Raw genomic sequence first — 12,606 nt, forward strand, 5'->3', positions numbered from 1 at the left:
AAAGACAGCTGTTAAAAATAGACTGAGAAAACATGATCAGAGAAAGATCTTTGCCATAACATATTTAAAGAGATTGAAAAAAAGAATATTGTGCAAGGGTATTTTTAGTCATCTGAAAATTCAGCCTAGGATCCTTCACATTTTTACACTCATAAATTCCAAATTTCAAATCAGATTTGTGTATGCTGGATATCTGGGGCCGTACTTATCAAGCTTCTTAGAGTGCCATTTTACACTTAAGTCCTGAGAATTTGCGAAATTTAGTCCTACTCTCAAACTTAAGAATAAAAGCTTTTTATCAACGTTCTTAAGTCTAAGAATCACTCCTACTCTCCACGATATTTAAGAGACCTTCAGAGGTGTCTTAAGTGGTTAGGAGTTGCCAGCAGGGGATGGCACTGAGGCGAGAGAGACGTGCGCGAACATTCAGGGAGCGGAACGATGTTCTGGATTTGTTTGATGACGAGCAGCTGATCAAACGGTATCGTTTAGACAGAGCGGGTATTATTTTTGTCACAGATTTAATACTTTTCGATTCCATGTTGATTTCTGCATGTGGCTGCAGTGGGCTAGTATATATAGAGCCACCCACACCAGTTTCAAATTAGTTGCCTAATTAATGAATTGGAAAGAAAATGTTATGACAGTAGTGTATGTGTGTGGCCGTGAGGTGAGTGACGTCAGTGAGTGTGGGGGCGACAGAAGAGAGGGAACGGTAGCGTGAGTGCCGGCGGGGACTAGTTTGTTTTGTATTATTTTGTTGTTTATTGTCAAAATATACACTCCCATTGTCCACTTAAATATTTCCAAGATATTTCTTTATTCTTAGACAACGGATTCCCTTTCGTGATTGGTCATTTCTATGGACACAGAAATGACGTCACCTAAAATTCCATTTACGGCACATAGTAATGTCGTAATTCAGCTCTGAGTGTGACACTTAAGATTCAGTCCTACACTTCGCTGAAAGTGTGAGTAAGACGCTTGATAACTAACTTTTAAGTGCAGCTTTCAGCGAAGAATTTATTTACTCTTAAGTCAACTCTTAGCAGACTTCTTAGGAGTAATTCTGAGAAGCTTGATAAATACGGCCCCAGGTGTATATCTAAAGATCTATCATCTTCCATATCGTCCATAAGATGTATCATCACCATCATCATCATCATCATCATCATCATCATCATCATCATCATCATCATCATCATCATCATCATCATGTTCTGTTTCAGCCCAATTGAGGCTATGTTCTTCCTGTTGGGTTTGTTTTAAGTGCTTGCTTATGTTGCGATCTTTTAGATTTTTAAAACGTATAATATGGGCCTGATTTACTAAAGGTTTGCGTGTACTAAAACATGTGCAAATTTGATAGCACACGCAAAGCTAATAAATGTATGAAAAGTGGATTGTGTCTGTTAAGTGATCAGAATAAGGCATGTAACCCATTTTGCGTCTCTCTCTTTATTAGTATGCAGAATGTATGCTGATCATTAAAACGTCCACATTACTGGGAGGAGAATATGCAAATATACTATACATCATGTGCAATGTGATTTATCAACACTCTTAACCGTTTTGAGAGCTCTATTTCCCATTTAGCACCTTTGGAAAAGAAATGCGGAAACTGACACAGTTACACACACAGCTGTGAGAGATAAGTGCTCGCGCTGCAAAGACACATTATGCACAGAGAATCCGCCATCCCACATGTACGTTTCAACATATTTCCATGGTCTATCAGAAATAAAAATATTAGACACATCTTCTATTTAGCAACATTCTTTTATAATGTTATAGATGCGGGATGACTTAAAGGGGAACTGCACTTTTTTTGGAATTTTGCCTATCGTTCACAATCAATATGAAAGACACGATGATAGCCGTTATATTTTTTAAGCGCTTTTCGTGTTTTTTCTCTCCAGTTCCAGGTCCTAAATAGCTGTCAAAGTGTACCAACTTGTTGGATTACATCCTCAGCCATCTGCATTCCAGGTGAGAGGCATGATTTATGATCTACAATAACTTACAGGGAGCAAGGAAGCGATGAAACAGCAGACCACTCGATGATGTAAACATAGGGACACAATTTGTGATCACGTCGCCGCTATAAATACAAACCCCGTGTCCATATGAGTTGGGAAATTGTGTTAGATGTAAATATAAACGGAATACAATGATTTGCATATCATTTTCAAACCATATTCTGTTGAATATGCTACAAAGACAACATATTTGATGTTCAAACTGATAAACATTTTTTTTTGTTACAAATAATCATTAACTTTAGAATTTGATGCCAGCAACATGTAGTGACAAAGAAGTTGGGAAAGGTGGCAATAAATACTGATAAAGTTGAGGAATGCTCATCAAACACTTATTTGGAACATCCCACAGGTGAACAGGCAAATTGGGAACAGGTGGGTGCCATGATTGGGTATAAAAGTAGATTTCATGAAATGCTCAGTCATTCACAAACAAGGATGACGCGGGGGTCACCACTTTTTCAACAAATGCGTGAGCAAATTGTTGAACAGTTTAAGAAAAACCTTTCTCAACCAGCTATTGCAAGGAATTTTGGGATTTCACCATCTGCGGTCCGTAATATCATCAAAGGGTTCAGAGAATCTGGAGAAATCACTGCACGTAAGCAGCTAAGCCAGGAGTGTTGTTGGCGCTTTTTGAATAGTTATTTATCGGATTTTATGTGCGAAATAGTGGAGCTCCCATTGGCTCTACTGTAAGCGGAGTTATATTTAAGTTTATTTAATATCTAAAATGCAGTATAAAAAAATCCATCTGTCGTCATGTCTTTCATAATGATTGTAAACGATAGGCAAAACTCCAAAATAAGTGCAGTTCCCCTTTAAGGGGCTGATTAAAACGAATTCAATTGATGTGTTTATATATCTTTCCGTATTTGTTTAATTTTTCACATAATATATAATACTAGCATATATCCTATATAATAAAAAACTTATTGAAATACGCATTTTTGTATCTTGAGCATAGTGGTGCAGCATCCCTCCCATACACCTTCAGCCGTAAAAAAAAAAGAGAGAAAAAATGCAGATGCCCTACATCAGGGGTCCCTAAACTTTTTGACTCTGGGGCCGCATTGGGTTAAAACAATTTGGCCGGCGGCCGGGCTGTATGTATGTATATATTTATCTATATATATATATATATATATATATATATATACATATATGTATATATATATATATAGATATATATATATATATATAGATATATATATTTTTGATATATATATATATATATTTATATACATATTAGATATATATATATATATATATATATATGTATATATATATATATATATATATATATATATATATATACATATATATATATAGATACATATATATATATATATATATATATATATATATATATATATATATATATATATATATATATATATATATATATATATATATCTCTATATATATGTATGTATATATATATATACATATTAGATATATATATATGTATATATATATATATCTATATATATATATATATATATATATATATATCTTATATATATATATATATATATATATATATATATATATATATATATATATATATATATATATATATATATATATATATATATATATATATATAGATATATATATATATATACATATATATATATAGATATATATATATATTAGATATATATAGCGCACTTTCTGCGCGCGTGATGCCGTCACGTTATTGATGAGAAAATGCATTTTTAGACAATATGATTTGCCTGAGCGGCTAGGAGACACCGTGAGTAGCAAGCGGTAAAAAGTGGATAAGAAAAGACACAAAAAAATATTTATTTTTAATTTTTTATTATTATCTTTTTTGTACTTGGGACTTCCTGCGGGCCTGATTTTGGACGCTGGTGGGCCGTAGTTTGGGGACCCCTGCCCTACATACACGACTGCTTCTAAAATGCCCATAAAAAGTGGAACATGTCTCCTGCTTGTTTGAAAACCTAGCAAAACACCACAGGTAGGAGCATAATCAAATGAATGTGAGGAAAATGAGAGTGTCTCCGTGGTGATGCCCCGTATAGTAAATGCAAAATCCTCTTTTAAATAAGGCGGTCTGCACCACTTTTCAATTGTACACACAGTCTTAGTAGATCACACGCAAAAGGCCCACTAATACTCTAGTACAGCGGTGTCCAAACTTTTTGACTTGGGGGCCGCATATATATATAGCCCATACATATAAATCTGTACGTATTTTATTAACATAATGTATACATAATAATTAATATAATTGAATAATAAACGTATGTGAAAGTTCGACTTCTACCTTGTATACTTCCGTGACAACCTCCTTAAAGTTTTGTAATCAATCAGAAATATCAAACACACGTGGATAAGTGTGTAGAGTGTTTTGCATTTTTCTCACCATGCTTTGTAATGGATTTTAATGGGTGTAATTGGACTTTTTTTTAATAATGTCCACAATGTTCAGTGAGCAGGCTGTGTTATGTGTGACCTGTCTGTTGAAATTTTGTGTTAGTTGAGATTTATTTTTATTTATTTTTTTTGCACCATGACAAAAAAAAGTTGTTTGCATTGGGTCAAAAAAGTACATGCTGCGCATACATCAGTTTAGGGTATAATTAAAGGTAATTTACCTATATTACCCACGTTGTCCACTAGGAGGTGGAAAACTGACAACATTGAGTTAGTTGGTTTATATCAAGATTAATGTAATCTCCCTTTGGGTAAGATTCTTTATTAAAATCATGACATCTCGCGAGCCAAATTGAAGATGTTGGCAGGCTGCAATTGGCTGTACTCTGGACCCCCCTGCTCTAGTACATGCCACTTTTTAAAATGCACACGCATGTTTAGCGCAAGGTATTTGGATCTTAGTAAATCAGGCCCTAAGAGTATTATCAGAGTTCAACCTATGTGCATGCTTGCGATTTATATGTGTACTGCATTCGCTGTCTGTACAGAGCTACACGTTACCTTCAGCCTGTCCGACAGCTGCATCCGCTTTTTGATTCATGCTCTTCTTCCTCCTGTTCTTCTTGCGGTCTGTCATAGGAGAAGACTGGCTGGCGTCTTTTCCAGAAAACTGACTGGATGCCCCCTCGAGGGCATCTGACATTTTGGACAAAGATACACACTCTTTAATCATTGTCATAAACTTTGTTTATAGCCTTAGAGGAGCCCCAGGATCAGTTCGTACCGACACTTTGCGCTTTTGCGGACAAAGACGAGGAGCAGTGCTGAAGGCCTCGGTCTCCTCCTTGAGGCGATAAACCACCATCAACCACAGAGAGGGTGGATGGACACAACTGAGGGACTGCCAAAGACACAGGAAGTGTTTTACACGTTATACAATACATATTCATATTATGATCAACCAACACTCTTTCAAGGGAAACTGAGTCCTGATATGGGCCACTCAAGTAACTTTGCTCAGAATTATAGACGACTGTAAAGTATGCACTGAATACCATAGCACAATTAAGCAAAATTAATTTTTTAGATCTACAATACAATACAACACGGTGCCTCTGCCACGGCAGCACAGTGGCAGAGGGGTTAGTGCGTCTGCCTCACAATACGAAGGTCCTGAGTAGTCGTGAGTTCAATCCCGGCCTCGGGATCTTTCTGTGTGGAGTTTGCATGTCCTCCCCGTGACTGCGTGGGTTCCCTCCTGGTACTCCGGCTTCCTCCCACCTCCAAAGACATGCACCTGGGGATAGGTTGATTGGCAACACTAAATTGGCCCTAGTGTGTGAATGTGAGTGTGAATGTTGTCTGTCTATCTGTGTTGGCCCTGCGATGAGGTGGCGACTTGTCCAGGGTGTACCCCGCCTTCCGCCCGATTGTAGCTGAGATAGGCTCCAGCGCCCCCCGCGACCCCGAAGGGAATAAGCGGTAGAAAATGGATGGATGGAATACAATACAACGATATAGAAAAATACTGTCTTCCAAATAGGTCAAAGTATCTATCTGCGTTGGCCCTGCGATGAGGTGGCGACTTGTCCAGGGTGTACCCCGCCTTCCCCCTGAATGCAGCTGAGATAGGCTCCAGCACCCCCCGCTACCCCAAAAGGGACAAGTGGTAAAAAATGGATGGATGGATAATATTTATATTAAGTTTTCGAAAAGGTTATGTGAAAATGTTCAGTAATAATAATTAGTATTAGCTGGACTAACCTAACATTGATATTTGGCAGTGAAGTATTTATCTTATAAAAATATCATAGTTAAAGGCCTACTGAAATGAGATTGTCTTATTTAAACGGGGATAGCAGATCCATTCTATGTGTCATACTAGATCATTTTGCAAAATTGCCATATTTTTGCTGAAAGGATTTAGTAGAGAACATCGACGATAAAGTTAGCAACTTTTGGTCGCTGATAAAAAAAAAGCCTTGCCTGTACCGGAAGTAGCGTGATGTCACAGGTTGAAGAGCTCCTCACATCTGCACATTGTTTACACCAGCAGCGAGAGCGATTCGGACCGAGAAAGCGACGATTACCCCATTAATTTGAGCGAGGATGAAAGATTCGTGGATGAGGAAAGTGACAGTGAAGGATTAGAGTGCAGTGCAGGACGCCAGGGTGTATCTTTTTTCGCTCTGACCGTAACTTAGGTACAAGGGCTCATTGGATTCCACACTTTCTCCTTTTTCTATTGTGGATCACGGATTTGTATTTTAAACCACCTCGGACACTATATCCTCTTGAAAATGAGAGTCGAGAACGCGAAATGGACATTCACATTGACTTTTATCTCCATGACAATACATCGGTGAAGCACTTTAGCTTCGGAGCTAACGTGATAGCATTGTGCTTAACTGCGGATAGAAACAGAAGAAATAAGCCCTTGACTGGAAGGATAGACAGAAGATTAACAATACTATTATTACTTCTACTATCAGGAGACACCGAACCAAACCCTGGACCTGTAACCATACGGTTAATGCTGTCCAGCCTGGCGAAGCCTAGCAATGCTGTTGCTAACGACGCCATTGAAGCTAACTTAGCTACGGGACCTCGACAGAGCTATGCTAAAAACATTAGCTCTCCACCTACGCCAGCCCTCATCTGCTCATCACCACCCGCGCTCACCTGCGTTCCAGCGATCGACGGCGCGACGAAGGACTTCACCCGATCATCGGTGCGGTCGGTGGCTAGCGTCGGATATCCAACTCAAAGTCCTCCTGGTTGTGTTGCTGCAGCCAGCCGCTAATACACCGATCCCACCTACAGCTTTCTTCTTTGCTGTCTTCATTGTCCATTAAACAAATTGCAAAAGATTCACTAACACAGATGTCCAGAATACTGTGGAATTATGTGGTGAAAACAGACGGCTTAAGCTGGCCACCGTGCTATTCCAAAATGTTTGCTTCAACCTGTGACGTCACACGCAAACGTTATCATACCGAGAGGTTTTCAGCCGGATATTTTGCGGGAAATTTAAAATTGCACTTTATAAGTTAACCCAGCCGCATTGGCATGTGTTGCAATGTTAAGATTTCATCATTGATATATAAACTATCAGACTGCGTGGTCGGTAGTAGTGGGTTTCAGTAGGCCTTTAATACTGTAGGTCCAATTTGTAAGAAGTACCTGTACTGGTGTTTTTGGCAGCTGTTAGCTCCCTACCAAGCCCATTGACTCCAGAACCAGTGGGCACAGGTGAAGGGCCTGCAGGTGCAACTGCTCTTGGAGGACGTTTGCCAGGAACCTTCACCGTCACACGCAGCAGGTCGATTTCCTTCCCATGGATGTTCTGCATGTAGTCCTGCAAGGCATAAAAGGGATGGCGTGGCGAAGTTGATAGAGTGGCTGTGCCAGCAATCGGAGTGTTCCTGGTTACTGGGGTTCAATTCCCACCTTCTACCTTCCTAGTCACGTCCGTTGTGTCCTTGGGCAAGACACTTCACCCTTTGCCTCTGCTGGTTAGTGCCTTGCATGGCAGCTCCCGCCATCAGTGTGTGAATGGGTAAATGTGGAAATACTGTCAAAGCGCTTTGAGTACCTTGAAGGTAGAAAAGCGCTATGCAAGTATAACCCATTTATCATTTAAAAGAGTGTGTCACTCATCCAGTGCTTAAATGGAGCTTCAATAAAATTAGACAATATTTTTACATTTTAGCAATAAACACCCTAAAATGCACAAACCTTATGATTTGGTGCTTTGGTTTTGTTTAACACGAGTATCCAATATTGTTGTTCCACTGATTCTGCATTAAGGTGATTTTATTTTGATGTGATAATACCGCAGTAATTGGTATGATATGTACAAACTGTAAGAGTATTTACCCCTTTATTCATGTTATATTATTATGTCACTGTCCCATTTTGCCAACTGTAGGTGTTTTGTTAAATTGTGGAACATGGAGCACACAAATAAATTCTGGCCACCTTTTCTTATCCAATGCAATCTACAACGGAACCAATTTGTTGGCATACCAAAGGTGCGCTCTGGGAGACGTCTGCACAAAAGAATGCAATGTTGCAAGAAGTTATTTCATATAGGGACGGTGTGGCGAAGTTGGTAGAGTGGCTGTGCCAGCAATCGGAGTGTTGCTGGTTACTGGGGTTCAATTCCCACCTTCTACCTTCCTAGTCACGTCCGTTGTGTCCTTGGGCAAGACACTTCACCCTTTGCCTCTGATGGCTGCTGGTTAGTGCCTTGCATGGCAGCTCCCGCCATCAGTGTGTGAATGTGTGTGTGAATGGGTAAATGTGGAAATACTGTCAAAGCGCTTTGAGTACCTTGAAGGTAGAAAAGCGCTATACAAGTATAACCCATTTATCATTTATCATATAGAACATGGGTCTGCAACCTTTACTATCATAAGAGACATTTTGCCCCCTTATCCACCAAAGAAAAATAGTACAGACCTGCAAAGCGTGACACAGCTTATGAACCTTTAAAAGCTTTCATCTATTTGTTTTTTTTATTTTACAGGAAAAGCAATCTGTCCTTGTGAAAATAAACTATTTTTCCTTTTCACTTTTATATTCATGGTGAGCTTAGCCAAGGCGTCGCACACTCGAGAAGCTAAACTGAACACACAGGCTTCCAGTCTTTCATCAATTGCAGAACAATCTCTCTTTTGCCTCAGTTCTCAAAAATCTTAGAGAAACTATTTAACTCTCGACTTAAATCTTTTCTTGAGAAGCATCATATAATCGATGACGGTCAGTATGGCTTTAGGTCCAAATGAACAACCTCAATGGCGATAACTGAAGCTATTGAAGAAATTACTAATGCACTGGAGCATAAAAGATATGCAGTTGGTATTTTTATTGATCTAAAGCAGGGGTTACCAACCTTTTTGAAACCAAGAGCTACTTCTTGGGTACTGATTAATGCGAAGGGCTACCAGTTTGATACACACTTAAATAAATTGCCAGAAATAGCCAATTTGCTCAATTTACCTTTAACTCTATGTTATTATTAATAATTAATTATATTTATCTTTGTGGAAACACTGATAATCTTAATGATTTCTCACAATAAATATATATAGAAACAGATAAATATCAATATGCAACACTTTATTTTTATATTTTCTCTAAGTGCATATTTTTCAAATTGAACATTTTCAAATGATCACTTCTAAGACAGTCTTGTGAAATCACAATATCCCATTTTAACTAGCTAGCCACTAACATTTTTTAACAAATCATGAATTACTTTGCACCATGTTTGTACAAATAATAATTCATGTAAAATACAAAAGTCAACTCTCAAATTTTTAAATAAATCATGTCTCACTTTGAACTGGACACCAAATCTGTTATCTGTTTCTTTGTCAGTTAGTGGGAAGCCTGGCATTGCATGCTGTTAACTAGTGTGTTGTACTCTGGTGTGTAACTTGACACTGCAACTCTGAGTGAGTCTTGCAGATGTGCATCAGTGAGGCGTGTTCTGTGTTTGTTCTTGATGAAGTTCATGTCAGAAAAGGCTGATTCACAAAGATAAGTTGAACCAAACAGGCTTGCAACCTTCATAGCTGCTGCGCATACACCACTGTACTTTTCTGTGTCAACAAGGCACCAAAAGTTTGGTGCAGCCTGGTGGGCTTTGAGGTGGAGGTCATTTTGCAGTGTTACAATTTCAATCTCCACCTGTTCAGCATCCAGGCTGAATGTTGCACTTAACTGCTCAGCAATGCATGATATGTCCACGTTCATGAAAGGATTAGAAATGAACGACACACATGGCTCAAACTGATCCAGGTCACAAAACCTGTTCTCAAACTCTTGCCCAACTCTGTTTATGACCTGAGAGTACTTTTCTGCAACTTTGTCAAAAGCCTCAGATGCAGAAGCATTGTCTTTCAGCACCATCTGCACAGAGGGAAAGTGCAGCACTTTTTTTCTCTGTAAATGTACAGAGAAAAGGTTCATCTTAGCTTTAAATGCATTTAAAGCACTTATCATATCGGCAACAGTTTTACCTTTGCCTTGCAGCTCACAGTTCAAACTGTTCTGTTTTCCAGTAATGTCCGTTAAAAATGCAAGGTCAAGTATCCACTCAGTGTCCTCCAGCAGCACGGTGTCCTCACCTCTGGACTGCATGAACTCTTTGATTTCACCCAAAAGTGACAAAAACAAAAAACGTTGCAAAATTCGTCCCCTGCTGAGCCATCGGATTTCTGTGTGTAGTAGCAGGTCACCATATTCAGCTGACAGCTCCTCCAAAAGTACCTTGAATGTTCTGTGCTGTTTAGCTCTGGAGCGGATGCTGTTTATGATCTTTACGACGGGAGTTATTACGTGCTCAAAGCAGATCACTTTTGCACATAAGGCCTGCTTGTGTATGATGCAGTGGTACTGCAGAAAGTTTGGGAACTCTGGGTCAGCTTTACAGTGAGCAACGAATCCTGTGTGTCGGCCGATCATAGCAGGAGCCCCATCCGTAGTCACTGATACCAGCTTTTTTTCCACCAAAAACTCCTTCACTGCGTTATAAATGTCAACTCCCCTCGTAGTTGTCTTCAGGGGCAGTAGTGTCAGAAGTTCTTCTTTTGTGGAGAAATCATCAAACACCATCCTGATAAAGACCATCAGCTGCGCCGTACTGCTGCGGTCCACCGACTCGTCACACTGGATGCTGAACCACCGGCACCTCCCCAGATCACGGTCCAGCTGGTCGGTCAAGTTCCCAGACATCACCGACACTCTTCTTACCATTGTAGTTGCCCCGAGTTGAACATGGGAGAGACTGGAGAGTCCATCGGTTCCATACTTCTCATCTTCAAGCACAGTTTTAGCAATTATCATAATTGCTTCTTTGACAACTGTAAATGCCTTCTTTTTCTTCATCAAGAATTGCGTAGCTCTAAACGAGGCTTCGGTTGCTTTTTGGGAGTTTTTAACCGGTCTAGTGAAAAAAGACTGCTGTTTGCACAAAGCTGCCTTTAACTCGCGGGCCTTTTCTGCGTGCAGTGCGCTGCCCGGTGGGTAGTTAGCACGGTAGCTTGTGTGACACGTAGTGAAATGTCTCTCCACATTGTGCCGCTTTGCTATTGCCACAGTTGCCCCGCAAATGAAACACACGCAGGATCCTTTCACAGTGGTAAAAAAAAACTCTACCTCCCATTCGTCATGAAAATGATATGTTTTCTTTCTTTTTTTTGACATTTTTTGGGGTAACTCTTCTCCTCATATTTGCTGCGCTACGTTTTGGTCATGCGCACAATACTGACATTTGAACTATACTAGGTCAGAGTTCATTTATATTAAACACAAAAAACACTTTACATTTTAAGTGTTTATATATATATATTGTCATTTGTAAGTTACATGTAAGTGTGATTTAAACAAGAATAGCTAAATAGATAAATCTATATATATAAAAATATGGGTATTTCTGTCTGTCATTCCGTCGTACATTTTTTTTCCTTTAACGGAAGGTTTTTTGTAGAGAATAAATGATGAAAAAAACACTTAATTGAATGGTTTAAAAGAGGAGAAAACACGAAAAAAAAGAAAATTAAATTTTGAAACATAGTTTATCTTCAATTTCGACTCTTTAAAATTCAAAATTCAACCGAAAAAAAGAAGAGAAAAACTAGCTAATTCGAATCTTTTTGAAAAAATTAAAAAAATAATTTATGGAACATCATTATTAATTTTTCCTGATTAAGATTAATTTGAGAATTTTGATGACATGTTTTAAATAGGTTAAAATACAATCTGCACTTTGTTAGATTATATAACAAATTGGACCAAGCTATATTTCTAACAAAGACAAATCATTATTTCTTCTAGATTTTCCAGAACAAAAATGTTAAAAGAAATTCAAAACACTTTGAAATAAGATTTAAATTTGATTCTACAGATTTTGTAGATAATTTTTTTGAATTTTAATCATAATAAGTTTGAAGAAAAATTTCACAAATATTCTTCGTCGAAAAAACAGAAGCTAAAATGAAGAATTAAATTAAAATGTATTTATTATTCTTTACAATAAAAAAAATAAAAATTTACTTGAACATTGATTTACATTGTCAGGAAAGAAGAGGAAGGAATTTAAAAGGTAAAAAGGTATATGTGTTCAAAAATCCTAAAATCAAAATGTTGTATT

The 12,606-nt window shown here is 38.2% G+C and overlaps 1 protein-coding gene across 5 annotated transcripts in view; it reads right to left on the bottom strand.

Annotated features, from left to right (window-relative positions):
• Positions 1 to 12,606, bottom strand: part of agap2 (ArfGAP with GTPase domain, ankyrin repeat and PH domain 2) — a 63,254-nt gene that overhangs the window by 14,196 nt on the left and 36,452 nt on the right. For all 5 annotated transcript variants that reach the window (XM_062053527.1, XM_062053526.1, XM_062053524.1 and 2 more), the window contains 3 exons: positions 7,629 to 7,803; positions 5,230 to 5,346; positions 5,007 to 5,141 (listed from right to left, as the gene is read on the bottom strand). In XM_062053527.1, coding sequence (XP_061909511.1) covers positions 5,007 to 5,141; positions 5,230 to 5,346; positions 7,629 to 7,803 — 427 coding nt within the window. The remainder of the gene's footprint in view (positions 1 to 5,006; positions 5,142 to 5,229; positions 5,347 to 7,628; positions 7,804 to 12,606) is intronic.

Source organism: Entelurus aequoreus, linkage group LG07, assembly GCF_033978785.1.
Source record: "Entelurus aequoreus isolate RoL-2023_Sb linkage group LG07, RoL_Eaeq_v1.1, whole genome shotgun sequence".
Lineage (NCBI taxonomy): Eukaryota > Metazoa > Chordata > Actinopteri > Syngnathiformes > Syngnathidae > Entelurus > Entelurus aequoreus.